Consider the following 27689-nt stretch of genomic DNA (forward strand, 5'->3'; position numbering starts at 1 on the left):
AAATGGTATGATGATTAAGAAATCAAGTGTGTTAAATTTCGTAAGTTCAAATATTTATACACATTAACCTAAATATCACATACATATGATTTTTAGTTTTCAACAAATGTGCCTAACTAAGCCAACATTGGTTACCATCAACGTTGGCTTAGTAGTTTGGCCTAGCTCCTAGGCGTGCAGTTCGAACGACCTCAGGTTATGAGGTCGTTCGGACCCCAGCTATGCTAATGGACGTTGTGTGTCTGTGTCTGAGTATGTGCGCACTCAACACGCGCTTGTAATGAGGGAAACATCAAGGTAAGATTAATCAGTATATTTAATCAAAATCGGTTTAGTAGTTTCATTCATGTACTATTATAAATATTTTTAACATTTATTCGTATCATAATTTACAAATATGCTACTTCTTCTAAACTGTGTAACCTTTACACAGTTTAACCTAAAATGCCTGCCAATACTTTGTTTTTCTAATGGTCGGAATGGAATGTATTTTGTTCATACTACTTAAATTAAATAATTAATTGGATATACCCGCAATAACCAAAAAACCTTGTATTTATATATTTATTTCGTTCAAGAACAAGAAAACTTTATTCAAAAGACATACGCAAAGATATAAAGAAACAAAAGCCAGTGTAAATCGCGAGCAAAACCATAAAAAGTTCTTGATAGAAGTGATAATAAATTTTGTGCTGTATCGGAACGACAGAAGAAACATAAAGAAGGATTTCAGAGGATCAATCTTCACCAGCTATCATTTCTTGGAGGTGGTGGACTGGAAATTAATTAAAATATAATTAGAAATTAAGCGATCGACTAGTATGAGGCTTTCCAAAGAACAAAGGAGCGCCGTTTCAATTATGTTTTAGATATATTTAAATAAATTACAACGAGCTTAGTCAAACGGGAGTAAAATCACTTAGACTTTTCACTAAAATAATAGTTTGTATATAATGACTTTCTTTTATATATATGTTAAGAATAATAGAAAACACTCAAGTTAAAAAAAATACGAAATATTAAAATTATAGTTTAAATCTTTGCTTTTAACCAAAAGTGTAAGTACAGAACACGAAGATATGTAAATAACAATTATAACAACAATTACGTAAGACTTTGTGTTCCAAAACTAACACCCATTTGTTTTGTAATTTTTATTGTATGGATTTAAAGTGGCTTTAATATTATTATTATAAATAATACAATATATATTTTAAGTTATATAGTACTCACCCTGGAGGGGCACTCCAGTCTTCACAAACCGCCGTAGCTGGTGTGCCTTGCTGACTGCTGAGAAAATGAAACTTATGTATATTGAGATACGCAGCAACAGTGGTTATTGTTACTAAAGTTTCAATACATTAAAAAATTGTCAAAAAAGAATAATTTCAATTAGCCCAATCGTAGTTTGTAGACTTACAAACTGCCAAGTATAAAATAGGAGTTCCAGTTTACCTTAAGCTTGTGAGGTTTAAAGTTTCTAATGCTCTAATCTTTTTGCCAAACGATCGCCACAATTTTACACAGAGCGGTGTTAGAGCGGTGAACCAGAATATACCTAAGAGGACGCCGCAAAACCACCAACCGTGCTGAAAGTTACATTTTATATTAAACATAAATTGTAGGTACTTATAAAAGAGCACTAAGCGTTGGTCCAGTTGGCCTAGTCAGTAGCTTCAACATACGAATCTTCTTGATTCGATTCGATTCTCGGCTGTGCAACAATGTTCTTTCGTTTTATGTGCGCATTTAACACTCGCTCGAACGGTGAAGGAAAACTTCGTGAGAAAATCGGCTTGTCTTAGACCCAAAAAGTCGACGGCTTGTGTCAGGAACAGGACGCCGAACACCTAATTGCCTACTAGATTGACAAAATATAAAAGAGAAATACAGTTATTATGAACATAGTATTTCGTATGTTAGCCGCATTTTCGGTGTTGTTTAAAAAAATAAATAAATCATATATTTCCCAAACGATTTCGGGATAGATGTCGTGGTAAGAAAATCGCAATTTTTTATTTAGAATCTTCTTATAAAAACATTACGACAAAGTGTATAAAGCATATTTTGCAAGAATAACGAAAGTAGGTTTTCTTTGGTGAGGTTTACTTAGACGAAGTATCCCTTATACTTCAAAAGCTTTAACACAAAAACGGGGGTCGTCGATAAAAGTTTGCGCTTGTAACGGGATCCCATCATAGACACTTGTATAAGCCTATAAATAATTTATGAAACGCCTAGTCAAATGTTTCGTAAACACCGGATGAACTGACAATTAATTACGTTTGACACATTGATCAGGCTCACCTATTTGGACATGATATTCAGACTAAATTAATATTATGCCAAATATCATAAATCATTATTTGTTTTGTAACATGTTAATTTAGTTGAAGTGTTAATATAATGTGACTAACCCGTAGAATTGTATAGGAGACATTTTGAACATAATGGACGACTAGAACGATGTTAAGACTTATTTTATAGATTATTCAATAAAGCCTTTTTCTAATACACATAAATATATCCATTTAATACATATTGAAAAGGAGTTAATCCTATTTACTTACCAATGAAGCGACGTATTTAGTACATAATAATGACCTTATCGCCGAGTACACAGTGAAAAGCGGCCGACACTTTCCCGCGTGTTTTCCGGCAGAGGTCAGCACGTGTGTCCGCCAACCGGCCGTGTGCGACACCAGCCGGGACACAAATGTCGACACTTTCTGTAACATTTTTATCAAAACACTGTTTATTTTAGTTAAGAGATATTCCTGGTGTGAATAATGACCAACTTGAATGCTAACAAATAATACAAGTTTATGACTTGCACTGTATTTGCAAGTTAAAATACGTATTAAAAATTATATGCTTAACTTACAATTGGTAAAAAAGGTCACCGTATAATCTATGGAATACGGAATACCTATTTATTATGTAGGTTGTATAAACGGCTTAAAGATACGGGTTTTTTAAATATTTCTTTACACATCGTCAAAAGCCTCGAAAGTGCGGCCGGCCTTTTAAGAATTGACACGCTTTTATTTAGAAAGGGGGCAATCGGGCAGAAGGTTCACCTGATGTTATGTGATACCGCCACCTATGGACACTCATACTACGCGAGTGCGTTACCGGCCTTTTCAGCATTCATACATTATTAATACAGAATCCCTACAACATCGTGGCGTATGTTACATTTTGTATGTATGTAATTAATCGAAACATTTATTTCTGTGTTAAACTATACTAAAAACTATTCTAGGAGGGCTCGTAAATCTCGTTTTTAGCAAAATTTTGCGGTGATATAAATTTTGCGCCATTGAACAATGCGCAGACCACGAATCTGTCGTTTTACCAACAAATAATATTCCAGCGTTGGAAAATACGTGACTTCAATTGTTTGCATTTAATTAATTAAAGAATTCACCGACTCCCAAGACTCCTAGGACCCGTTGTCTATGTAAACATACTAAATAGATTGATTGGCGTTGCGCAGAGATGTGGGGTGGGGTCACTCTGCATCTTCTACCGCATTTACCATGGAGAGCGTTCAGAGGAGTTGTTCGGATTAATACCTGCATCTGAGTTTCATCATCGGACACCGAGGCAGAATACAAAATTCCACCCGAACCAGCTGGCCACTGAAGTATTTACTTAGAGTCCTTTACGAAAAGAGCGTAAAAAGGCCGGCAAAGCACTCCCAAACGCTCTAGCATTGAGAGTGTCCATGGGCGGCGGTATAACTTAACATCAGGTGAGCCTCCTGCCCGTTTGCCCCCTGTTCTATAAAAAAAAAAAGATTTAATAAAACACACCAACATGTTCACGGATATAATTACATGTATATATACTACTTTGAATGTTCCAGTGATTAGCGCTCTTACAACTGAATTACTAACAGTAATACTGATACATTTTACAACAATATGTCTACGTTCCGTAATTTTATGTTTTAGTTTCTATATATTTATTTTATGCTGTTGTGTATTTTTTTTCATTCCTAGAAGTATGTAACCAAACATGAGTTAAGTAACATACGTAATATTTTTGTTAATAATTAGAAGCACACACCAAATGTTAGCAATCATCTCACACTTGTTGTTTTGTGTACACTCATAAATTGTTATATAACAGTCCGATAATGTCCAATAGGTCGACTACACTTATATTTTTAATAGGTAACAGATTTGTTCCTTTGTTTTAACAACCCATAAATAAGTCAAGTTCACACACACACACACAGTTCTTGGTTACTCCAGCGGCGCAACCCCGCTACCCCTAATTGGTAGAAGCTTATGATTTAAACGATTAAAGCAAATAAATTAATATTTGTTTGATCTCTTCGTGTATCTCATGTTGCCTATAAGTGCTTGGCACATTAAAATTTGTATTTTGTGGTTCTTTTGTCAGTATGCCGAGCGTTGACAAGCTTTTATAAAAACAAAAAACGGCCAGCTCAAAACAAATAGTGTTCATTTTTTGAACATCCCTCCAACAAGCGCCACCTAACTGTTCTCTAGTTCTGTAAATTCTGTAAATTTTAAACTCTAGTTTGAAATTTTTATGTTTTTAATATAATTAATGTGTATGTAAAGTTTGTGAAGTCATATTTTCTTGTATAGGTACGTAGTTGGTCCAAAAGTTCTGTCACTGGCACATTATTTTTTATTTCTTTTTAGTTTGACTATTGTTTTAAAGTCAAAACCCAATCACTTTCCGTAATTTTTCACGATGGAGTGGACATTGAAAGAAAACCGAATAGATGTTACTGCGTTGCACCGCTGTGGGCACTCGCTGAGTACCATTTTCAAGTTGCTAAAAATGTGAATACGAGTGTAACGCTTATGTTTGTGTGTACTATTGATTGGTACAATGAAGTCTCCAGTGTTAAGGACAAGAAAATAATTGGCCGGCCATGCTCCGCAAGAACACCAGCAGTAGTCAAAGCTATCAAGGCGCGGATAGCAAGAAATCCAGTCCGAAAACAAAAGTTGATGGCTTTGGAGATGGGTGTCAGTAGTAAAACAGTAAAAAAGGTTTTAAATGAAGATCTTGGTCTACGAGCATACAAAAAAAAAGAGTGGGCACTTAATGCACGTCTAAAAGCAATACGGCTTAAGAGATCGCGGGTGTTGTTAAAGCGACACCGTGATATAATCTTTACGGACAAAAATTCCGAGGGTGCAACATGGAAATCATCCATCATCAGTAATGGTCTGGTTGGGAGGGTCCTATTACGAGCCAACTGAGGTTACATAGCCAAGGTATAGCCAAGAGACAGTTTTGGATCGGCTTGTCAAAGACCGGCCCAGCACGCTATTTGCGGGACATCACTTCGTGTTCCAGCAGGACTCTGCGCCTGCACACAGAGCCAAGACCACTCAAGCCTGGTTTGAGCGTCAAAACATCGACTTCATTAGACATGAGGATAAGCCTTCCTCCAGTCCGGATCTTAACCCTTTGGACTATAAAATTTGGCAGGTCTTGAAGAGACTTAAAGCCTCAGCTAACATCGGACATTGGGCGTTGACATATCGAATAACGTCCAGTTTCGCGGTCATTTGGAAGGGAAGGCTAAATTAGCCTCCAAAAAGCTTGGTGTGCTCAGCAAGGCGAGACGGTACTTCACTCCGGGCCACCGCTTGCAACTCTATAAAGCGCAAATTCGGCCCCACATGGAATACTGTTCTCACCTCTGGGCGGGAGCTCCCCAGTACCAGCTCCTTCCACTTGACCGTATTCAACGAAGAGCGGTTCGAATCGTCGACGACCAATCACTTTCCGTGCGGTTTGATCCCTTGGCGTTCCGTAGAGATGTTGGGTCCCTCTGCATCTTCTACCGCATTTACCATGGGGAGTGTTCAGAAGAGTCGTTCGGTCTAATACCCGCAGCTGAGTTTCACTATCGGACGTCAAGGCAAAATACAAAATACCATCCGTATCACCTCGACGTCCGTCGTTCCACAACTGAGCGTTTTCTAAGGCAGTTTTTGCCGCGCACCACCACTACGTGGAACCAGCTGCCCACTGAAGTATTTCCGAACCAATTCGACTTAGGGTCCTTCAAGAAAAGAGCGTAGCAATTCTTGAAAGGCCGGCAACGCACTTGCGAGCCTTCTGGCAATGTGAGTGTCCATGGGCAGCGGTATCGCTTCACATCAGGTGAGCCTCTTGTCCGTTTGCCTGCTATTACATAAAAATAAAAAAAAGACTGAAGTCATCTTTAAAAAATGCAGTCACTGAAATCGACATGAATATGGTGCGCGCTTCGACTGGCCACGGCGCTTAAGGGCCTGCATTAAAAATAAGGGAGATGATGTCGAACAATTTATGCCATTTCTATTTCTTAATTAATGTATTATAAATTGATATGTATACTCATTAAGGCCCTATCTCAGCACAGATTGCTGTATCAGTGTCTCGGTGGACTGCGGTGCGCAGTCGAGAGCTGGAGCATTGAGGCGCGGTATTAACAATTAGCTATGTAAAACATTAAATTAATGTAATTTATCAAGTTTTTTTTTGAAATGGAATAAGATAATTGCGATAAAATATATCGTGTAAATTTCAAAATCATGTTCCATATACATTTTCGTCATAAAATTAATTCAAAGTCTCAAAAATTGTCTATGTTTGGTTTTTTCTATCGGGCGTTATTTAAATCGTGTGTCGATCATTCAAAATGGTTACATAAACTACTCAACTCCATCATATATTTTTCCATCTTCAAGAAACGATGACAAAAATGGAGAGAAACATTGTACTTTTTTGGAGTTTGGCGACCGGATAGGCCCTTAAAAGCTGATCAGTACTTTTGTTTTTATCATTATTTCCATTTATGACAGAACTTTGGGACCGACTACGTATTTTAAGCATACATGTTGTTTTCGGTTAATACATTAATGAATCGTGTGATGTTATCAATTAAAGCTGTCTTAAAGTTTCAAGGCAAGTCATAAGGGTGCATTTTGTGTTTGTACAAATTCTTTATAATATTTCTTACAAACTGACCTTCTGCGCAATAATTTGCCCTTGGTTGTTGATATAAAACTGCGCTGTATGAATGTGGCTGAGGGAAATGTTCAATTTCCTTCGAAATGGAATCAACTGTAGTTCTAATTCTGTCAGCCTAAAGACTAGATTCGCTCGCAGCTGTTCCAGTGGTTTTATGTTCGCCGAGTGTAATTTTTGGGTTCTTGAAGCTGAAAGAGTACATTGGAATCGTTCGCTGGAAGTTATGTCTTAAATTATTAGATATTTTGAAATCTGGAGCATTTTTATTACGTATCGCCAATATTGGACGTGAAGAGAATGGCATTCCTTGCTTATTTTTCAAGTTCCAAAAATGTCTTATATAGAAAGTTTAAATGAAGTTGAATTTTTATTATTAATATATAAAAAATAAATCAATAGCGCTACAACCTTTTTAGGTCTGGGCCTCAGATTCCTGTATCTGTTTCATGATCATTTGTACATCGAATAGACAAGTAGGTGATCAGCCTTCTGTGACTGACACACGCTTTCGACTTTTTGGTCCTAAGGTATGATCCGGTTTCCTCACGATGTTTTCCTTCACCGTTCCAGCGAATGTTAAATGCGCACATAGAAAGAAAATCCATTGGTGCATAGCTGGGGATCGAACCTACGACCTTAGCGATGAGAATCGCACGCTGAAGTCACTAGGCCAACACTGCTCCTTAATTAATATACACCACCAATTAATAAAAACCACAGGGTTTAATGGTAAAAACGTGTTAGGTTGCAAAGAAACACTCCTGATGGCATGCCCCTAGGAGTATCTAGGAACAATTTTAGGTTTTAGTCCAATTTTAACAGCACTTTTCTGTATTTAATATTGCAAATTAAGGAATTACATAGTGGACTAAACGTTTTAGCTAGTAGAACAATATTTAACGTATATTTATTTATATATGCAAGTAATTATCAAATACTCGTAAATACCTAGAGTTTCCAATCTTCCCGCAGTAGAGAGGTCAGTCACCTGTGCTGCGACGTTTTCCAATTGGTCTATCAGCGATGGCAGGTCTTTCCCTACCACTGGACCATCGTATTCTAACCTAAGTCAAGTCATTTCAAAAATATATTTTTATGGTAAAAAGTTCTTCTTATTCTGGTTTCTCTCGTATATAATATAATATACATGTTTATATTTAATTTGTATAACATATACACTTTGTTTATTTTAACTAAAAAGTACTTAAGGTACCGATCTATATTTTAAAACGCATGATCTTTTGCATTACTTTAAACCCAAATGCTGAAACCGATTTTATATAGTATTAAGTATTAGTATGTACTCATATATACCATAACTTATCCTATTCTATCTTACTATATTAGTAAGCAAGTATAAATATTGTATGAAAATAGCGTACGCTTGTATGTTGTATGTACAGTGATAAAATATACATATTTAACAATAAGGTAAAAAGTAGAGAAAAACGAACCTATATTTGGTCATATTAACATCCGATATATCAAGTATATCGTGCAATAGCCGGTTAAAATTAAACGATATAGTTTTGAGAAAGCCCACATCGATGGCCGATGACAGCCGGTCAAGGTCCGCCTGGAGTTCCTCCCATTCGAAGTACGACGTCTCCTTATTGACGTCCAACATCTTGTCCAGTTGGAAGACTACGTAGGCCGGACGATTTTTCTCGCAATCCCTGTTTATTTGTTTAAGCAATTGGTTCTCTTATCAATAAAGATAACGTGAAAAAAATAATTGTTTTTGAAACCAGGCAATAGTGTGACCGCGTTTATTTTGTTCGGTCTCCAAAAAAATTAACATATGTAAACTGACCTCAAAACATCTCTGACGGAAACTTCAATGGTGACATTTTCTAGTTCACGTAGTAACACATCGAAAATTCCCTCGTTGTGTTGTAAAAGAGGTGAGGGCCGGTCCAAGAGAGACGACAGAGTGCTGTACTGCGGTGAGTCCCACAACGCGTGACATATAAATACCTGATATTTAAAACTTCTTAAATTACTGCTATGAAAAATATTTCTTACAGTTTTACCTCTCACGATTCCAATCATGTACCAACACATTCCAATACTTTGGCGGTACATACTCTGACAGCGTCAAAAACATCTTAAGATTTCTCTATTAGCTATAGCTATCTCTAGTTTAGACACCTATATAATATCTGAAATATAGTTTAATTGAGTTGATACCTACAAACTAAACCAACAAACTCTTACTCGCATTAAAATGTTTGATATATTTTAAGCGCCTTACATATTTTATCACGCAAATCCCTCCTCCGTTGAAAAATCTTCAACTGAAATCAAATTTCGTCGCAATTGTATAAAAAAACATCTACTTACTCAACAAAATATCACGTAATATAGTTTTTAATCCGCCCAAAAATATGTATTTATCTACTTAACGATTATTCTTATTTTTAATTTTTTAATTTTATTTTATCTACTATTCTTTCTTCTTTGCTTACACTGCTAACTTTTACTATTATTATGATTATTATTTGTTCCTACTGAGTATTAGATTCTTATTTGTTTTTTTGCGACTGAGGTGCAAACTAGCTGCTGTGGTCTCTGAATGACCAGCGCTGTGTAACAACTCTGCTCCTCAGCATAATGCTGAGCCAGGGCCAATTACAACCATAGCACACACGCATTATACAATTAAACCTTTTTCTTTAAAAAAAATAGTTATCTCTCTATTATTATTATTTTTTATTTATTTTTTTGTTATTTTATGTTTCTGTGTGTGTGTTTTGTTAGTAATAAATGTTGGATTCCTTTTTTATTATACTGACACGCGACATCCGAACGAGCGCATATTATTTCACCGAGGGGAGGGAGCATCCTGGATATAGCTTCCGGATACCCAGGCCCACACATCTTTTTTGGCCCCTTGAGCCGTATATGTATCATATCTCTTAGTTAGGCATATTTATTTTTAGTATATTCTTTAACGTATTTTAGGTTCGTTAAGTTAAATTGCCGGTGGGTATTTTCTTACCTGTATAACGACAAATTTAATATAGATTTTTTTAAATATTATATGTATTTATAAATCTATTATCCGTATTTCGTAGTTACGTATTTAATAATAGCTTGTGCCTGATTTGTTGAGAATGATCATGCGTAATTAACATCTACCTACATAACTTTTTTCTAAAAATTGTTTCACCGTTACCGTTAGTAATAAATCTGTTTATGGTTGAATTAAATCGTATTGTTGATATTTCATTTTATTTTTATATTTTTATAAAGGTTATTTTGGAATAATTAATAATTATTTGTAGAAAACATGGATAAAAGAACCAAAATCAAAATCAAAAGTTTTTATTTCAAATAGGCCTTTGCAGGCTCTTATGAAACGTCTAGTTGCACGGTTCCAAAAAGTGGGTCTCATGGAGAAGAACCGGCAAGAAACTCCATGGACACTCTTTTCAACAATGGTTTAGCTTACAAAGACTCGGTTACAATAGTAATAATCGGCTGAGAAGTTTATATAATGCAAGGTATACAGAGATTCTATACAATGCAAAAGAAAAGAACGAGAAAACAAGAGCACAAGAACAAAGGCCGGTGAAGGTTCACCAAACGAGTTGGAACATGTTCCAAGCTCCATATTATTATTGCAAGTACGACTAAATTCGTATTTTTCTAAGATTCAATCATTATATGATTTGACGTTAAACCTTAATAGTAAGGAAGACGAAAGAAATTTCCAAATCAAAACAATATTCAAGCACTTCGTACTGAATTTAATGAGTTAGTATCTTAATTAAATACTGATACATTTGCCCCTTTCATTTACCATCCCTTGGCAATTATTATATGGACGATATTTTCTGTAGTTGTGATTCGATTCCCGAAGCAGTTGAAGTATCCTCTCAACTTATTTAAATGTTTTCAGCTGGTGGGTTTGATCTTTTTAAATGGTCAAGTACTTCTGAAAAGCTACTTTCTTCTTAACCTTCCAATCATTTGCATCCGCAAGCAATTCATTGTGATTCAAATGAATGTCATAAACTTTTACGTGTGAAATGGGATTCAAAATCAAATAACTTCTCGTTCGAAATAAGCAACTTAACTGATGTTACAGCGACTAAGCGTAATATGTTTTCTATCTTTGCCCGTTTATGGGTCGTTCTAAGTTTAGCCGCACCTTTTATACTATACGTTATACTTCTTCACCCATACTGTTGGCATTTTGTGATGCCAGCGAAAAGGCTTATGGTGCCGTAATTTATCTATGTGTACAATCTGATAGAAATAATACTATCCGTATATTGTATAGTAAATCTAAGATTTCACCTCTGAAAGTTGTTTCTTTAGCTCGACTTGAGCTCTGTGCCGCTCACCTCATGACAAAATTAATATCTGTCGTGACACGTGCCTTTGAAAAACAATTTACTGTGCACCGAATAGTCGGTATGTCTGATTCAACGATTGCATTAAACTGAATAAATTTCAGTCCACATCGCTTAAAGACATTTGTAGCCAATAGTGTTACGGATTAGCCAATAGATTCAGGAGGTTTTATACCCTAAAAACTTCTAACACATTTCCGGCAAAACCAATCCTGCCGATTGTTTGTCCCGTGGTCTAACCGCTTCACAACTTATTTCGCACGGTTTATGGTTAAACGGTCCCTCCTGGGCAGTTTTAAATGTGGATCAATGGCCACTAAAACCATTCATATTGTGCGCGTCTGATGAAATACCAGAACGTTAAGTAGCCGCTTTATCGACTATATCCATCCCGCAAGATGAGGGAATACTAGAAATTGTTAAAAGATTTTCTGATTGGTCACGTTGGTTACGCGTATTTACATATATATTTAGGTACATAAGTAAATTAAAGTCTCTAGGTAAAATATCGTTTCAAGATTTGCACGACACCGAAGTAACTATACTGCATGCTGTTCATAAAAAACACTTTCATTTTTTAACTGAATCTCTAAAACTTAACAAATCGTACTCCGTAGGTTTGCGTAAACTTAGCCCATTTATTGTTAATGATTTAATCCGAGTCGGCGGTCATCTTTCTAACACCGACCTAACATTTGATCATAAACACCCAATTCTTCTGCCTTCTAAAGATCATGTAGTGAATTTAATTATTGATTAGATGCATAGAAAGTCATGTCACGCTGGACCTTAACATTTAATTTCATTATTACGACAAAGATTTTGGATTTTATCCGCAAGACGTTTCACCATAAATATTAATAATGTTTATATAAGGAATCATTGTCCCAGTAATGGTAAAGAATTATTCGGCGAAAAATAAACAACGGATGTAAAGGAAATTTACCTCGGCATGTCCCGCGATGAGGAAGGTGGCGGATATCACACACCATAAAATCAGAGAGACCAGGCATAACCATAGGGATGATCTAAAATTACCTAGTTAATGTATTTATTGTTATAAATAGTACATTCGTATAGCAATAATAAAAAACACAAATATATTTTAGATTTCATGTTTTACGCAAATTTATAAATATTATATTAATGAATCATGTCGATGGACAATTTTGGATAGTATACTCAATATCAATTGTATGGGTTAGGTTAGGTTATTGTGTAGTTTTTAAAAATACTTAGTACATTTAAGAAATATAGTTAATCTTATTCACTTACACTTGTAATGTCCGTTTTGCGTGAATTTTGGCATTTCCACAGCCACAGAGCAGAGCAAGGAATATGAGCAGCATTATACAGGCGAAGGCTATCGTGCAGGCTGTAATACATATTTGATAATAATTATTTATTTCGATTAGGTACCTATTCTCATATAATACTCATTTAAAACCGTAAATAATAATCATAATTTATGTGAGTGTGGCATTATAGGTAAGATTAAAAATTGTATCACAGCGTAAACTATCACTGTCGTTATTGACATTCTATACGTTTTTGACATTTGGAACATACTTGACGTTGACTCGACTTTGACGTTTTGGATATAGCTCAAGTATGACTTCTAGAGTCTGAATCTGACCTTAAGTCATATGAGTAGGAATTATAGACCTTATATAAAAATATATTTACTACATATATAATTTGCGGAGGTTGCTTAAACTTTACGTTTCTGCTTCAAGACAAGATATACGTTTTATTTATTTATAACGTATACATTATGAAAAGGACGTACCAAGCATTAGTATCCACCGCCAATAGTCATATTTCTCCAGTCTTTCGAGCCCTCCTTCCAGCTTATGAGCCAGACTGCGCAATCCTGATGTCAAATGACGTACTATATTCTTCAGCACTCGTGCCGAGTTGTGCACCATTTGACGACGAACTTCTATGTCACGGATGACATCTGAAGCGTGAATTGTTTTCGATTGAATATTTAATGAAAAAAAAATAATACTATCTAAATTGTGCTTAAATTACGAATTGACACCAGGTGAATTACATTTGATACAAGAATAGTATAAGAAGTCATAGGAAATATGTGTATTACTGAGTGCCAAAGGTCAATCATAATGTTAATGGCAACAATTACGTGTACTATAAAGTTTATGAAATATAAAATAATAATTGGTAATTATTATAATTACAAATGATGAAAAGTTGTGTCTGTGATCAATAATCAGATTAAATACTTCATAAGAAGGTATGCTTAAGGTTAATCTCTCTCGAGAATAATTAATATATATCCTCTATATATATGAAATGCTTACCTTCTCTAACAGATTCTGTCTGCTCGAGAATTGCGGAAGGTAAGGTTTGGAACTCCTGCCTCGCTTGTGATATCGCTTGTGTCAAGTTCTCCACGCCCATAGCCCGCAGTTCCAATAGTTGACGTTCATGAAGAATCTATTAATAAAAAAAATATAATCTATTAACGCTCCAGCCCATAGTGGTTTTGTTTCATTGGCAATGCTTCACAACGTCGTTTGCTTTTAACCGATTGTTTTGCAAGAATTTGATCGAATATATCAATACGAAAGTTTAACATGAGTGAGGAAAAAATAACATGTCTTTCTTAGGCTAAGTAGTACATCAGCGACCATTTTCCCGACTATTTTCTTGATAGCTTTGAGCCTTTTACCGTCTTCTATTACTTTATGTTTTTGTGGTAATTAATTAAACGGAATTATTATTTATTTACAGCCTCACCCACAAGGAAATAGTTAACAAACAAAATAATGGAAATAAACTAGTTATACAAATTATGTGGCCTCGAAAATAGGTGCAGACGGAGTGCCTATAATGCTTATAATTAATAAGTTATCAAAGATAAATCTCACTGTATGAGCCAAGGCTGTACACTTTGCTCACTTAGGCTTTCTTAGTTTTATAATGGTGGCAATTACCTAAAACGTCGGAGTTAGGCCCCATAGTATATCCAGGCGTAGACACTAACTTCAACTGTTACATTGTATCATTCGTTTCATAGCATAAACCATGGAAGTAACGTCACGAAAATATAGCCAGATGTAGTGGAGTCTCAGAATTGTTGTCACCTATCTTATCCTTGCTATGACACATTACGCATACCATAGCTGGACCTAGTCTCAGCTAATGAGTCATAGTCTGCTAATATTTAGGCAGTCCATACGTGAGCAAGACAAGTGTGTCTCGTCGAGTAATGCATTCAAACATCCAGCACATTATTGCGAACTGGCCATTTTCGAGTTTTAGTGATGGCCACAAGGTATGAAACCTTGGCCAAACAATTTTGTATCTGTTTATCGAAAAGCCTTGTATACGCTCTGAGCATTCACCCCAAATAAATATCAAGCGTGTCAGACAAGCGTCAGAGAAAAATGGCAAAATAAACTTGTAGTTTTAAATTGAGATTCTTTATGTTACGATTTCAGTAAAATCAACATTGAGCATGGCAACCACAAAATTTCGACCCAACACGAGACTAACGGTGCAAGTTTTGGTGGCATGCAACGTTTATCAACTTAAAATACACGAGTTGATTAAGCTTTGTATCGTAACTTTGTTTGTATAGCAATTTTTATGCAGTTAAAGTTATGTCTACTAATTTTGTTGAAGACGGTAGAGTTTAATAATGCTAACTGAATAGGCTTTTAAACTGATGTTGGACAATATCAAAAATAACAAGAATATTATGAAAAAATAGTTATTTTCTGAAACTATTGTTTTAAAATCTTACTGAATCGAATTGCATTTGCAACTTCAGAGTATTTGTATTGATAGTGTCACATAGCGGTGCGTCCTTGGTGTTACAAAGCTTCTTCAAGTTGTCGATCTGTCGCCGTAGTTCCTGAATCCTGTCTGACGCAACAGAAGCTAAACTTCTCGCCTTCATCGTGTAGTTGCGTAGTGATGTTATCTTTGATGACAGCTCCTTACTCTCTGCAAAATGCAATGTTATCGTTATATCGGCCTTGTTTTTATATACATCAATGCTATTGTTTATATTAAAATGTACGTTTTTATTATACTTAAGATCAATGTCAAGTAATAAATCACAAGAAAAAATCATGTTTGTTTTTTGTTATGCGTGTACAAGGTTGTGTGATATTCGCGTCAAATGGCCAAATTACAAAATTTTATTCAAATACTTCGCATATGTTATCACTAATGGCTTTTGTATATAAAATATGTTAATAAGTACTCAATATTTTTGAATCTAATATAAGTTATATCCATAATTCTTGACATTGACAACATGTACTTGTTATCCCTTACCCTCTCGACCCTTTATAATCGAAAAATAATTTTCTTTTCACACATAACGTAAGTGGAAGTTGTCACGACAACTTTTTTCGTAAGTAAAAACTGTATGGAAGGAATAAAAATACATAAAACTATTGAAGTGCTTGTTCTTTCACATTGCAACAGATTGCAATACTTTATATATTTATAAAATAACACAGCCCTGACCTAGCTGGTGACCTTAAATCGACAAGAATGCATAACCAATGAAAAAATTTACACACGTTACAAAAAACGAACATCAGATATTAATTAGAAAAAACATAATTAAAAAAAAAACGAAAAATTACCTAACCACAATAGACACTAACAAATAATAAAACTTTTTACAGTTACACTCAACGGACAATAAAAAATGTCCATTAACCTATGTAATTCGTTAACTAAAGTCGCCTTCTGACTTATTATAATCAGTGAAGAACTTTGTAGGAATCTGCCCCGTGATATGCATGAATAGTATCGCAAATAATTACTACAGTGAAGAGAGGAATAAAAAGTAATAAAAGTATTCATAAGGCGTAACAGGCTTACCGATTACAATATCCATTAATGAATCCAGAACGAAATCGATTCCGCTTTCCGAAGCAATTGATTGTTGAATCGGATCTCCCAAAAGAGTGTCGACGTCTGGAAACCATTATCATTTCAATATTATCCTAGTTTAATACATATTACGATTTGGATACGAATTTCGAGAAAACAAAAATGTTATATATTTACATACTATATGATTATTAGGTTTGCGTCACATTTGTTTGTTTGCTTTTTAAGCACGCAGAAGCCTGCGTTACTCTAAGCTCTCTTTTTTGAACTTCAGCTAATAGTATAAAGATCGTTATTTGTTCTGGACAGATGTTTCACGATGTTCATACCTGATTTTAAGTGAATGCAATTATTTGAGGTCCATGACAAATTAATCAGTCAATGTATTTCGTGATAACTCTAAGAGTTTCTTTATTATCGAGGTGAAAATGGTTATTATAACACACTTCGAAAGCGTGTCCTCTGTTTACAAAAACGGATAATTTTTATTTTCAAACATATAAGAAGGGTTAGAATAGAATTCTTGTATGTTTACCGCATTTAGATGAAAACTATTTTATAGATTTTCCTTTAGCCATACATTTCACGATTTAACCTTTAGTGTCAAGACTTAAGACAACACAATGTTTACGGTTTATTGTCAATTAGCATGTTCTATCCAAATGACCTTTGTAACCTATAATTCAGAACAGGTTTTTACTGCGTATGAAATAGGCATATTTCTTCTCTAATTTATTTTCTTACCAGAAAACCTTTTTTAATAATCCAATAACAGATTTTTTATTTATAAATACATTTTCTAACTCGTTTCAAATTTTAAATAATGCATTGCTTATTGCAGGAAAAGTTCTTTTAAATGCACACACAATGTTCACACAATTTACGTTTGTGAATGACCTTATAGTTATTATATTATCATGAATATATACTAATCTTTTCAATACTCACTCTTCAAGTCATTCTTGTAAGCATATAAGACCATGTCAATTGGAGGTACAAGCCCCTGATGCAACTCTCGCGCTGCAGCAGAAAGCCAGGCTGCGATATCTGCGCAGGCGCAACTAACCACGTCGCGGCTGTCTTCCGCCGCCATACGTGACTGTTCGTTACTTAGCACCATTCCTGATATTAGTGACCTGAAATAATGGATTTAATATAAGTGATATGTTTGCAGGTTAAAGTGCATGAAAAACCCCAGTTATATAATAAGTTTTGTGCTCTGAAAACACTAGTTTTACATTGCATTATTTACAGGTCAACAATAAATGGGAATGATTATACAAAACTTACACTATTTCAATGATAATCATGATGTCAACTACACAAAAATCGTTAAAAGTTACCATAGTATACCTATTTTATCATATAAATTTATTATGATTCAATTAGATAAAATATCTCTTTGTTATGTTTGTAATTTTAGTATTGTGGGACACACCCGGGTGATGGCGACGTTGTAAGATATATATTTAAATATTCGTCGAACACATTTTGCACGTTTGAGCTGTCAATCCGTAACATTGTGAGGTTACCCTTGAAAACTATACTCTACAAAGTTAATCGTATTAACATTCAACACTATCAACTGGCAGTGTTAATATTTATTAATATAAAGAATCAAAAAGAGGAAAAAGATAGTAAAATGCAGAATAAATTAAATTAACCAGTTCCAATCGGTCTCCATTTTAAGGGTTGTCACTAAGAGGGTCGCGTTAATAGTTAGCGATTGAATGAATTTCACCTGCGGTCCAATTGCGTTAAAAGCCCTTGAATCGGATTGGAAGTAGAGTTCACCTTAAGTATTATAACATTTTCGAGTTTTATGATATATTATAAGTGTATTATAATACTATGAAATCCATTAGGAATTAAAACAACTTAAGAAAAAAGCAATATATACCTGTTTACTTTTCCTGTACCGGCACCGCAATCAGACCTAACTGTCAGCTGTCAGCCACAGAATCTAGTTTTAATTTTATACACCCAGTACTAATAAGCATACTGCATAGCTAATTTCTTATAAAAGAAGAGAATAAATCACCCAAAGTTTCTGTTTAACTAGTAATTTTTATTTATGTTTGTTAACAAATGACAACGTTTTTATATCTGCAATTGTTGTTTTACATTACCTAGGTGTTGCCAGTATGCAATTTATATAAATTTACTCAAAATAATAATTATAAATTGTACACTTTTATTCGATATTTTCCTTTAATTAAAAAAGAAAGATATTAGTATGTTGAGGTTATTATTTCAAATATCTCTAGACTAAATTTACCAAATATAAATATTTAAGGTGATTTCAAACTTACCCACACAACAGAACAACAAGGAACGTCACAATCACAACGCTTTTGTCGTTGCAATCCGGTTCAGCATCAGGGAACAAGGCTCCGGTCTCTAACTCATCATCGTGGTTTGAACCTGGCAGCAAAGCCAGTACGCCCAAAATAAGGAGGTAGATTGGTATCACCAAGGCAAAACAGGCAAACGCTATGATAAATGCTAAGAACGTAGACTCCATCTTGATGGACTGGAAATATTATTATTAATTTAGGAGTTTAGTGTCAGAAGCATGTGGTTATAGGCGAGGAGAGGGTCTTGGCCTCAGATTTCTGTATATGAACCTGTTAGAACGAGCAAAATATCATATACAGCTGCCTTTTGTTCTCGACACACAGCGTCGATTTTAAGAATTAAATGCTCATGGACAGGACGGTCTATTGGTGCCCAGTTCGTTCCCATGACAACAGAGCTGAGGCCAGCTCAAGCCAATAATCCAATACTGCTATAAATGAAATTACATAAGGCTATATAATTTAAAGGAGGCAATGTTAACTTAACGACATACATTTTTGTAACATTTATCATCAACATCGTTAGGATTACACAAAAAGTGCTAACACATGCGATCATTACGAAGCTAAGTGTGTTATTATGTTTATTAGGGTATTTATTATAATGTAAATACTTTCATTTATCATCATAATGCGAGGAAAGTATTCTTACGTCATAAAAAATATCAACATTCTATCAATTATTTTTTAGTTTAGGGATGAATGAAGATGTTATTTTAAAATGGAGGCAAAATTAGTGTAAAAGAAACATTTAAAAAATAATAAAAAATTCAATTATGCGGAGCATGTGTAAGTAGATGTTTGTGTTGCGTCTCCTATTGACCGTAGTTCATTTATTTTTAATTTACGAAGGGTGAGTTGCATCATTATTTATTTATAAAAAAAACCTTGGGGATTGACGAAGAGTTTATGGTTCCCATCATTCTATGTTCTATGATTTTAGAACTCGCAGTAACTATAAACTTAGAAGCATAGACTTTTCAACATTCATACACTATTCGTATTCTTATTCGTACACTAGATAGTGTAAGATATTTGGAAAATGCTGGAGGAGGCCTTTGTTTGTGAAGGGGTCAACGCTACTGAAGGAAGCTAGGATCCAATCCTAATGGAAATTAAACTAATTATTTTAAGTGTACACTAATTTACCAATATGAAGGAATTATACGAGCACTTTCACTACTTATTCTCCTTAAACGTTTTAAAAATGAGTTAACTGAATTTGAGGTCCGAAACTTCGCATCAACTCACAAGATATTTTTTCTATTTCAATTTATCGAAAACTTATTCGATAAAAATAAGACGTTATATTTACTTATTAATATTTAAATTATCGACAATTTTTCGACAATATTTTGTGAAAAAAGTATTTTTTTACTGTCTGCCAAATGGTATAAAATAAACATAAAAACTAATTCAATAATTGGTAAGTTTCCTTATAAGTTTGGAGTTTCTGTATAATATCATGAAAATTGTAACTGTAACCTCACCCTAAGCCTTGGCACGACGTAAGGCTTCAAATAAGACAATTAAACAAATAAGGCTAATATTCTTAACTAAAAGACTGACTTTAAAACTCTTGGAAAACTCATCAGTATTTTATGATTTTAAGACGACACAAACGATTACATTTTCTCATTTCATTTAATTTATTATTTATTTCAAACGTATATTTAAGGATTGTTTATTTATAAACTTTAACATAATGTGGTTAATTAATAACAATAACACTGCCGTGACACAGATATATATCGGTTTATTTATCAAAACTAATAAAAACAAATTTGTTTGTCAAAAATATTTGACGGTATAAAAACTGCTCTTTTTCACGTTAAATATATTTGTCAAACCTCTTCTTTACAATAACTGAATTTATGATAAATTATCATTGACTACGACGTCAATAGTCCTCTATTAAATCCTCTCCAATTGTAGAGTAATAACTTAGTAAAACATATTAAATGCCATAGAGCCTTGAACTACGTTTTTAAACTTGACCCGTAGTGATATTTAATTGTTTAAAAATAAGTAATAAGAATTTTTAATACGCAAATGCAAATGCTTGCCTTCACAACTGACTTTCAGGAACCAAAATGGGCGTTTATGTTTCTGTCAAAGCTAGTGGCAGTACATTAAGTACTCGAATAGCAGCTATCAGTCGAGAAACGTTGATCGATCAATCCAATCAAATTCCTGAATTAACCAATTAGTGTAGACCTCAAGTCAATAGAGAAACACCAATTGGATTTAACATCACTTCGAGATCCAGCTTAAGGACTATTGAATAGTTGTATTGACTCTTTATTCCTAAGAGTTGTTTAGAAATAAATCCAATAATTTTGTTTCGAATTTTTTTAATTGTTTCTTGTATAGTCATTATTTGAAATACTGTGATAACCAGTTATATTTTCACATTAGTGTTCTGTGTTAACGATATTGACACCGCGTGGTTCAAACCTAGACTATCTTATTGTAAGTTTATCGATAACGAGTAAAACAAGTTATGCATTTTGGAATAATTGCTATACACTGAATACCAAGAAAATGAATGTTGTTTTTAGTATGAATTGACATTTTAAAAGCATTGTTTCCGGATCATCAATATTATACTTTGAGAAGTGTTTTTATTTCGTGACATTTTAAATTTATGAGGGAATTTCGTCTCCCAAATAATAAGAAGTTTCTTTTAATATAATAATTTTTAGATAGTGCGAGACGTTAAATATTATGTACGAATATGTGCTATTGTAAAAGTAAATACAATTAGTTGACCGAAAACTGGTAATAAAAATGGTAACATTACAAGTGGACAGATATTTTCATTTTCTTCAAAAAATCGAAGAAGGAAGTATACAACTCGACTCGAGTTTTCTTTGCATCACATGCATATCGAGACATACCATATCGTGGAATCTCTCACAATGATACAAATATATGTGATAAATGCAGATTTGTATAACTTTTTGTAATTATTATTTTTACACATTCATGGGAACTTATTCGAAACATTGATATGAGCGATTGTTATCTCACATTTTGTTGTGAATTGTCAACAATCATAAATTAAAACTGTAGTATCGACTTGCATGTTATATATGGTCCAGTATACGTTATTGGATCTGCATCTTAAAAAGTATTAGAAATTGTGGTCACCTCAAAGAGATCTCAAACCCTAAACGTCGCGAAAATAAAAGACAATATTAAATAATTATTAAGCCCTGAACCAATTACTTTGTTTTGACGCGTTACATAAACCCGCTTTTAAACTACAGAGGTGTTTAAAATAAATAAAATAAGTTGACATACGTTTTGTTTGAATGTCACGTATTAGCCATGACCTAGCTTGATTCAATAGCAAAACTTAGGGTATGACTGACACATGTCTGGGCCTGTTTTCCTGATATGAATGAGATGATTAGAATTCTATTCTCTCATACTCAAATAAGGTTTGCCAGAACTCGGGACCTTTTAAAGCTGACCCGTTGGAAATTATTGGTTTCGCCAAAGACATCTCAGCATCTACGTCATTTTCGATCCAACTCCTGTGCACTCCATGATAAAATAATTGGCAGACCTTAAAGTGCATTGAATAAAGCAAACGTTTCAGCAACTTATTTCTCGTAATGATTGAATGAAGATAAAATAAACATGAGGGCATCTATAATACCAAATTACCATTAAATGGGGAGAAACTTTTGATGTATCTAGCCAGCATCCGTATCAGTGTCGCTTAAGTTTTCGTACAATATAAGCGTGTGTTGCTTTTTTTTAACGGTTTAACAATGTTTTGGATTAATTTAAATTTATTCTTTTTTATGACACTTTGCAATTATGCGACAGCAAAAGTTGCGCGTAAGTATATTTGTTATTTATATAACTGTTAAATGCGCCCTATTTTTAAATATTTATTAATTGCACTCAAAAATTATTTTTTGTGTTTTTGTTGTTACATAATTAATTAAGAAAACGTTATTTAAATTGTCTTTTATACAAGTTTAAATTGTAAAAAATTTAACAAACATACATTATTGATTTAGATAAAGATTGGCCCCTTTTTTATATTAGATTCTTTCCGTAGGGTTGCCTGGAAGAGATCGCTCCTAGATCCTATATTTTTTATTGTATTTGATCTCTTTAAATGTAACTAAGTGTAAATAAATTAAATGAGACAATTTTTTTTATTATATATATATTAATACAAATTAGTTTGTTTCGTGATTTTATTATATCATCGTGTACAAAAATGACAGATTTGTTCTTTTTCGAAATAGTTTCAATTTTAGTTAGTAATTTAGAACAAATTATTTTAACTTAAATATCTAATTACACTTTTTCGTATTTGTGACATTTAAGGAATAGCATTTCCCAATATGCCCGAGAGGTCACTTTCTGTGTTTTGCATTTCATTAATTTTCAATGATTTACTCAATACAATACGTGTACGTCATTATCTTAAGCAAGCAATCTTCGTTACACAATAATTTTGAACTGTTATAATATCGCAACCAGACTTCGAAGGTTTTGATTTTGCAATTATTTATTGCTCAAAGATTGATTCATTTAGATAATATAACTCAAGACTCACGAGAAGCTTTAAAAGTCTTTCAAGAAATTAAAAACAGAATCCTTATTCTATTTGATCCATGATGAATGTCAAATTGAATACAATACTAGTTGCATAGTATATTGTTAAAATGAAGTTAATATTTCTGAACAGCAGAAGCCGTGTGAGGTATGAGACATTGCAAGCCTATTACGGCTACGTAATTTTTGTACTCCAGAAGTCCTATCACTGCTGAGAATCAGGGCTCATTTACTGAAATATAAAACCTTTATCAAGGTATTCACACTTTAACGGGAGGTTAATAGCTCAATACAGTGTGGTTTATTAGGCCTTCGGTTTTACTTGTGTTTAAAAATATTAATAAACCGCAGTCCGCAAGGCCAGAGCATTAAGTGTTGACAATAAATGTATTATGCAACTTTTGATATTATTCCACGTGAACTTTGAAATTTCATTACAGAAATATTCCATATACAAATATTTCGCTGGTTTTAAGAAGTTTCTAACAAGTAGGCATAGACACGATTATAATTTTTTGTCTAACCATTACCAATTTAAGAGTGTGAATAATACTTTCGAGTAAAAATAAAGTTCTTATATATATTTATGTTTCTACATTATGTTATTTTTAATTTACAGCCGACTACATAAAACCTTGCCCAGGGCTAAAAACTGAGTGTTTGAAGCCGAATATTCTAGAAACAATTCCCTTGTTTGTAAAGGGCATCCCTAGCTTAGGTATAAACTCGTCGGATCCTCTGTACCAGGAAAAAGTGGATTTGGAGCTACCCGGAGGCTTACAGATACACTTTCGAGACGGTATGTTAACTGGATTCAGAAAATGTGTGGTGGAATCTGTAAGGTACGTAACTAAATTGATCTTTAAATTTATTACCGTCTTATTTACTAATTCTAATTCGAAAGAGGTTGAAGTTCTGCAGAATTAAATATCTGAGGCATTAGCCTAATAATTTCCGAAGGTTTAGAAGTGCAGTTTCAGCCTTTATGTAACAGGAATTAAGTTTAGTTAGATATTTAATTGCCACTATATTATATATTCAATAATTTGTATTTATTAATCCTGACGTGATATATTAAATGAAATATTTCAGTAACTTAGATCTGGAGGCGAACCTTTCATTGCGTTGTAATCTGACCGTAAAAGGAAAGTACACAGCGACTGGAAGAATTTTGATTGTTAGCATTAATGGAGATGGGGATGCTAAAATAAAAACACGTAAGAAAATTTATTTGTAATGAATATAACAATTGTTATTATTTATTATTATTCTTTTCTGATTCTCGTTACCACTTCTGTAGATAAATGAACCCATTAAAAGGAACCGTAAATTTATTCGGAAGAATCGAAGCCGATGTGATTAATGGCTTTTGTCCTATTTCAGCCAATATCCGATTTGATTCAAAACTAATATTCCAAGATGTGGTGCGTGATGGTGTTGAATACAGAATTGTGAAGGATTACAAAGTGAAGTACCAGTTTGGGGAAAAAGTTACGTTTGCATTCACTAATTTGTTTAAGGGAAACCCTCAATTAAGTAAGTTTCGTCAAATTATGAGTAAGCTGTGATTAGTGTGATTAGTCTGCGGATTTAACTTTAACGAATAATACTTTTAAGATTACTTCGAAAAGGTTTGAGTTATTGTAATCTTTATACTCTTTTCGCAAAAGAAATATTAAGTAAGGTTATGTTATGTCGAGCCAAAATTTGTAATCTATAAAATGTTTTAGTGATAGCCTGGTCATCTAGTGTATATTTATTCAAAAACATTAACTTTCAGGTGAAACTGTTTTGCTGTTTCTGAATGAAAATTGGAAGCAAGTTGTGGACGAATTTGGCAAACCAGTAGTCGATACAATCATCAAAGCGACGTTTGATAACATTAAACGATTTTTCGATAAAATTCCGAAAAATGAGCTTTTTGTTGATTAAATTTTTTCTTTTGTATTTTTAACTTGACTATTACCGCCTTAAATATATAGTATTCTGTGATTTTAATCTGATTTTAAATCTTGTGTCTGAGCCTTATATTATGGTAAGTTGAATAAATTCTAGCAGTGTGTTAGCACTCCTTCTGTATAGCCTACTGCGGGAAACGTATCTACAGTGCTGTATTGTAGAAATCGTAAACCTTAATTTTAAATATATTTAAATGTAAATGTACTTTCCAATTTTTATTTATACAATTTTGTATAATGGAATCGCAGCTAGCAATTATGTTTAGAAATATTAAATTACCTGTAAAAATGAATATGGAAATGTAAATTTTCCCCACACAATATCCTTGATAAGACCTAAGAATAGAATATTATTAAAATAAAATTAAAGCTAAAAATGTTTTAGTTTATTAAAATCAATAATAGCAGTGCATTATTTCACGAAAATAAATATTCATTCGAATCTTAACATTAAGTCTAAAAGACTTACCGACGGGAAAATCGAAAGGATATATCTTCGAAAAAAACTGCGACATAAAACTAAAAGGGTGAAATCCCTCTTCAAGTTTGAATTTCGGTATCAAATAGGTTTGTGTCTGCGGCATACTACTAAATTTTATTTTCGTCCTATCCTGCTCTTCGAACCAATCGTCGTTGTAACTCGCTTTGATGTTATTTTCTGTTACAAGTACATCAACAGTCACGTTATATGGTTCCGAGAACTCGTAATCTCTAACAATTTCTTTCGTTATTGGCAATATTTGTACGGTATTCGCTTGGATCATGCCGATATCCATTGGAGCCTCGTCGAAATAATCCTTGGATGGTATTGTATTAGGAGATATCTCCGTGGTAGACTTACGCGCCGTAATTGAATTCTTCAAGTTGTTATATTTCTCCAGCCAATTCCTAACTGCGAGTGAACTGTTATTTTCTAGAAACTCCCTGTTTTTCAACATCCCACCATTGTCAATCTCGAGTCGATGCGCGTTTTCCATGTCGTAGTGAACTTTTGCATTCACTTGGTGGTTACCTCTATACGAGGTTTCGTAACAATTGTCCCAAACAAGTTGTGACGCCGATGTATTATTTATATCATCATTTGCTTTTTCATTAACCCCGCTCTCCGAAGAATTTCCTTCGTGAGATGAAAGCAATTTGAACGTTTCTTCATCACTTTTTTCATCGGAATTCGTTTTTTCAACCGGGTAAATTGGTGAGATTGCTCGGTAATTTTCTCGTCGTGCTTCCAACGTCTCGTCGGGGACGTTGGGCGGAGTGGCATTAAGATTGTATCCGGTCGACACCGCTAGAGTCGTTTCCGAACTCGTCACCGTTTGCGGCAAAGAAAAATTCGATTCGGTCACGCCTCCTGAAGCGTTTATCTGATTCACTGAATTAATAACAATCTGCGACATAACCCGATTAAGAAGGATTATGTAAATTATAGTGGATTTCATTTTTATGCCATAGCTATGTTTTACAGCTCGCGACGTTTCATTACAAGTATCAATGATGAACTAAGTTATGGAGTAGGGCATTGAACAGGGGATTTAGAGCACTTAGCAGTCTGCCGACGACGTTGCACAATCGTGTCATGTCAAGCCCCTGCTTTTAATGGATTATAAACAGAATACCTCATTTAGGATGTACTTTTTGGAATTACTACTTTGTTTTATTGGATTTTGGCCCGATCATTATTTAGGTGTATTACAAAAATATTTTAGTCTCAATTTAAAACAACTATTATATAGGCCACGTTGCCTAAATTATCTAGGTGTTTCTAATATTTACATACATACATCAATTGTATATAAAACTCTATTGTACCGTAAAATGTAAAATCTTATAAGTTCAAAAATTTAAATAAATCATTAAACATTATCATTTCTTTTTCTTAAAGGAACATTCCGTCCAAGTTTTCTTAAACATTTCCTTTGATTTTCAAAATCTTTGCGTACACAAAGTAAAATGACCCTTAAGTTAAAAGGTGTCAAAAGGTTTAAAAGTGTCTTTTCGTTTGCGGCTGAAAATGAGGGCACGTGGCCGTTAAGCGCCATATGTGTGTTAAGTCAACATAATGCTTTCTTACTGGGTGAGGTTTTGTGAGATTTTTTAAGGGTAAATTTCTGTTAAAAACGGGTCAGCGGGTCTCGGTATCGTGTCATGTTCATGTATCACCAGAGCCGTATCCACGTGTGTTGTTTTTGTTACAACTGTCGGATCAACTTTTCAAACTTTGCAATCAAACCAGTTATCGCTAGACCAACAAAACAAAACAAACTTGTCGATCGAAAAATGCCATTTTTAAACCTTGAATTTTTTCGTATAGTGAAGGGTAATCAAATCGTTATTGAGATTACCTAAAAAATTAACAAAAATATTTTACATTGATTTGATTCTTTATTTAAATATTAAAGATAATTTATTTTTAATAAATTTTTTAAGTTGCATTCTATAAAAAATTATATTCCGGCCCTGTATAGTCATATTTCTATTAATTACCGTGATAACTAGGGCGCGGCCCATCTTCACAGGTAGCCAGAGCTTTT

At 33.8% G+C, this 27689-nt stretch overlaps 2 protein-coding genes across 5 annotated transcripts; one reads left to right on the forward strand and one right to left on the reverse strand.

Annotated features, from left to right (window-relative positions):
* Positions 1–572: 572 nt before the first annotated feature.
* LOC123719978 (prominin-1-A) lies at positions 573–26638 on the reverse strand. 4 transcript variants are annotated; one of them, XM_045676352.1, is made up of 18 exons: positions 25628–26638; positions 25439–25494; positions 18572–18792; positions 17208–17395; positions 16248–16343; positions 15151–15353; positions 13703–13838; positions 13168–13338; positions 12654–12753; positions 12325–12406; positions 8831–8994; positions 8472–8693; positions 7966–8081; positions 7015–7205; positions 2571–2729; positions 1456–1589; positions 1234–1287; positions 573–775 (listed from the first exon to the last, which is right to left on the reverse strand). In XM_045676352.1, the coding sequence occupies exons 1-18, from the start codon at positions 26595–26597 to the stop codon at positions 745–747; spliced, it is 3294 nt and encodes a 1097-aa protein (XP_045532308.1). In that variant the 5' UTR covers positions 26598–26638; the 3' UTR covers positions 573–744. The 4 variants fall into 4 exon arrangements, 2 of the variants coding, with proteins under 2 accessions (XP_045532308.1, XP_045532307.1); XM_045676351.1 differs by having other exon boundaries at positions 1234–1290; XR_006756035.1 differs by lacking the exon at positions 573–775 and having other exon boundaries at positions 1234–1290; positions 2605–2729.
* Positions 22323–25451, forward strand: LOC123719980 (protein takeout-like). The gene is made up of 5 exons (XM_045676354.1): positions 22323–22468; positions 23820–24042; positions 24293–24417; positions 24584–24736; positions 24981–25451. Exons 1-5 carry the CDS (start codon positions 22399–22401, stop codon positions 25130–25132), a joined length of 723 nt encoding a protein of 240 aa, XP_045532310.1. The 5' UTR covers positions 22323–22398; the 3' UTR covers positions 25133–25451.
* Positions 26639–27689: the final 1051 nt, after the last annotated feature.

This window comes from Pieris brassicae, chromosome 2, assembly GCF_905147105.1.
Source record: "Pieris brassicae chromosome 2, ilPieBrab1.1, whole genome shotgun sequence".
In the NCBI taxonomy this organism is placed as follows: domain Eukaryota; kingdom Metazoa; phylum Arthropoda; class Insecta; order Lepidoptera; family Pieridae; genus Pieris; species Pieris brassicae.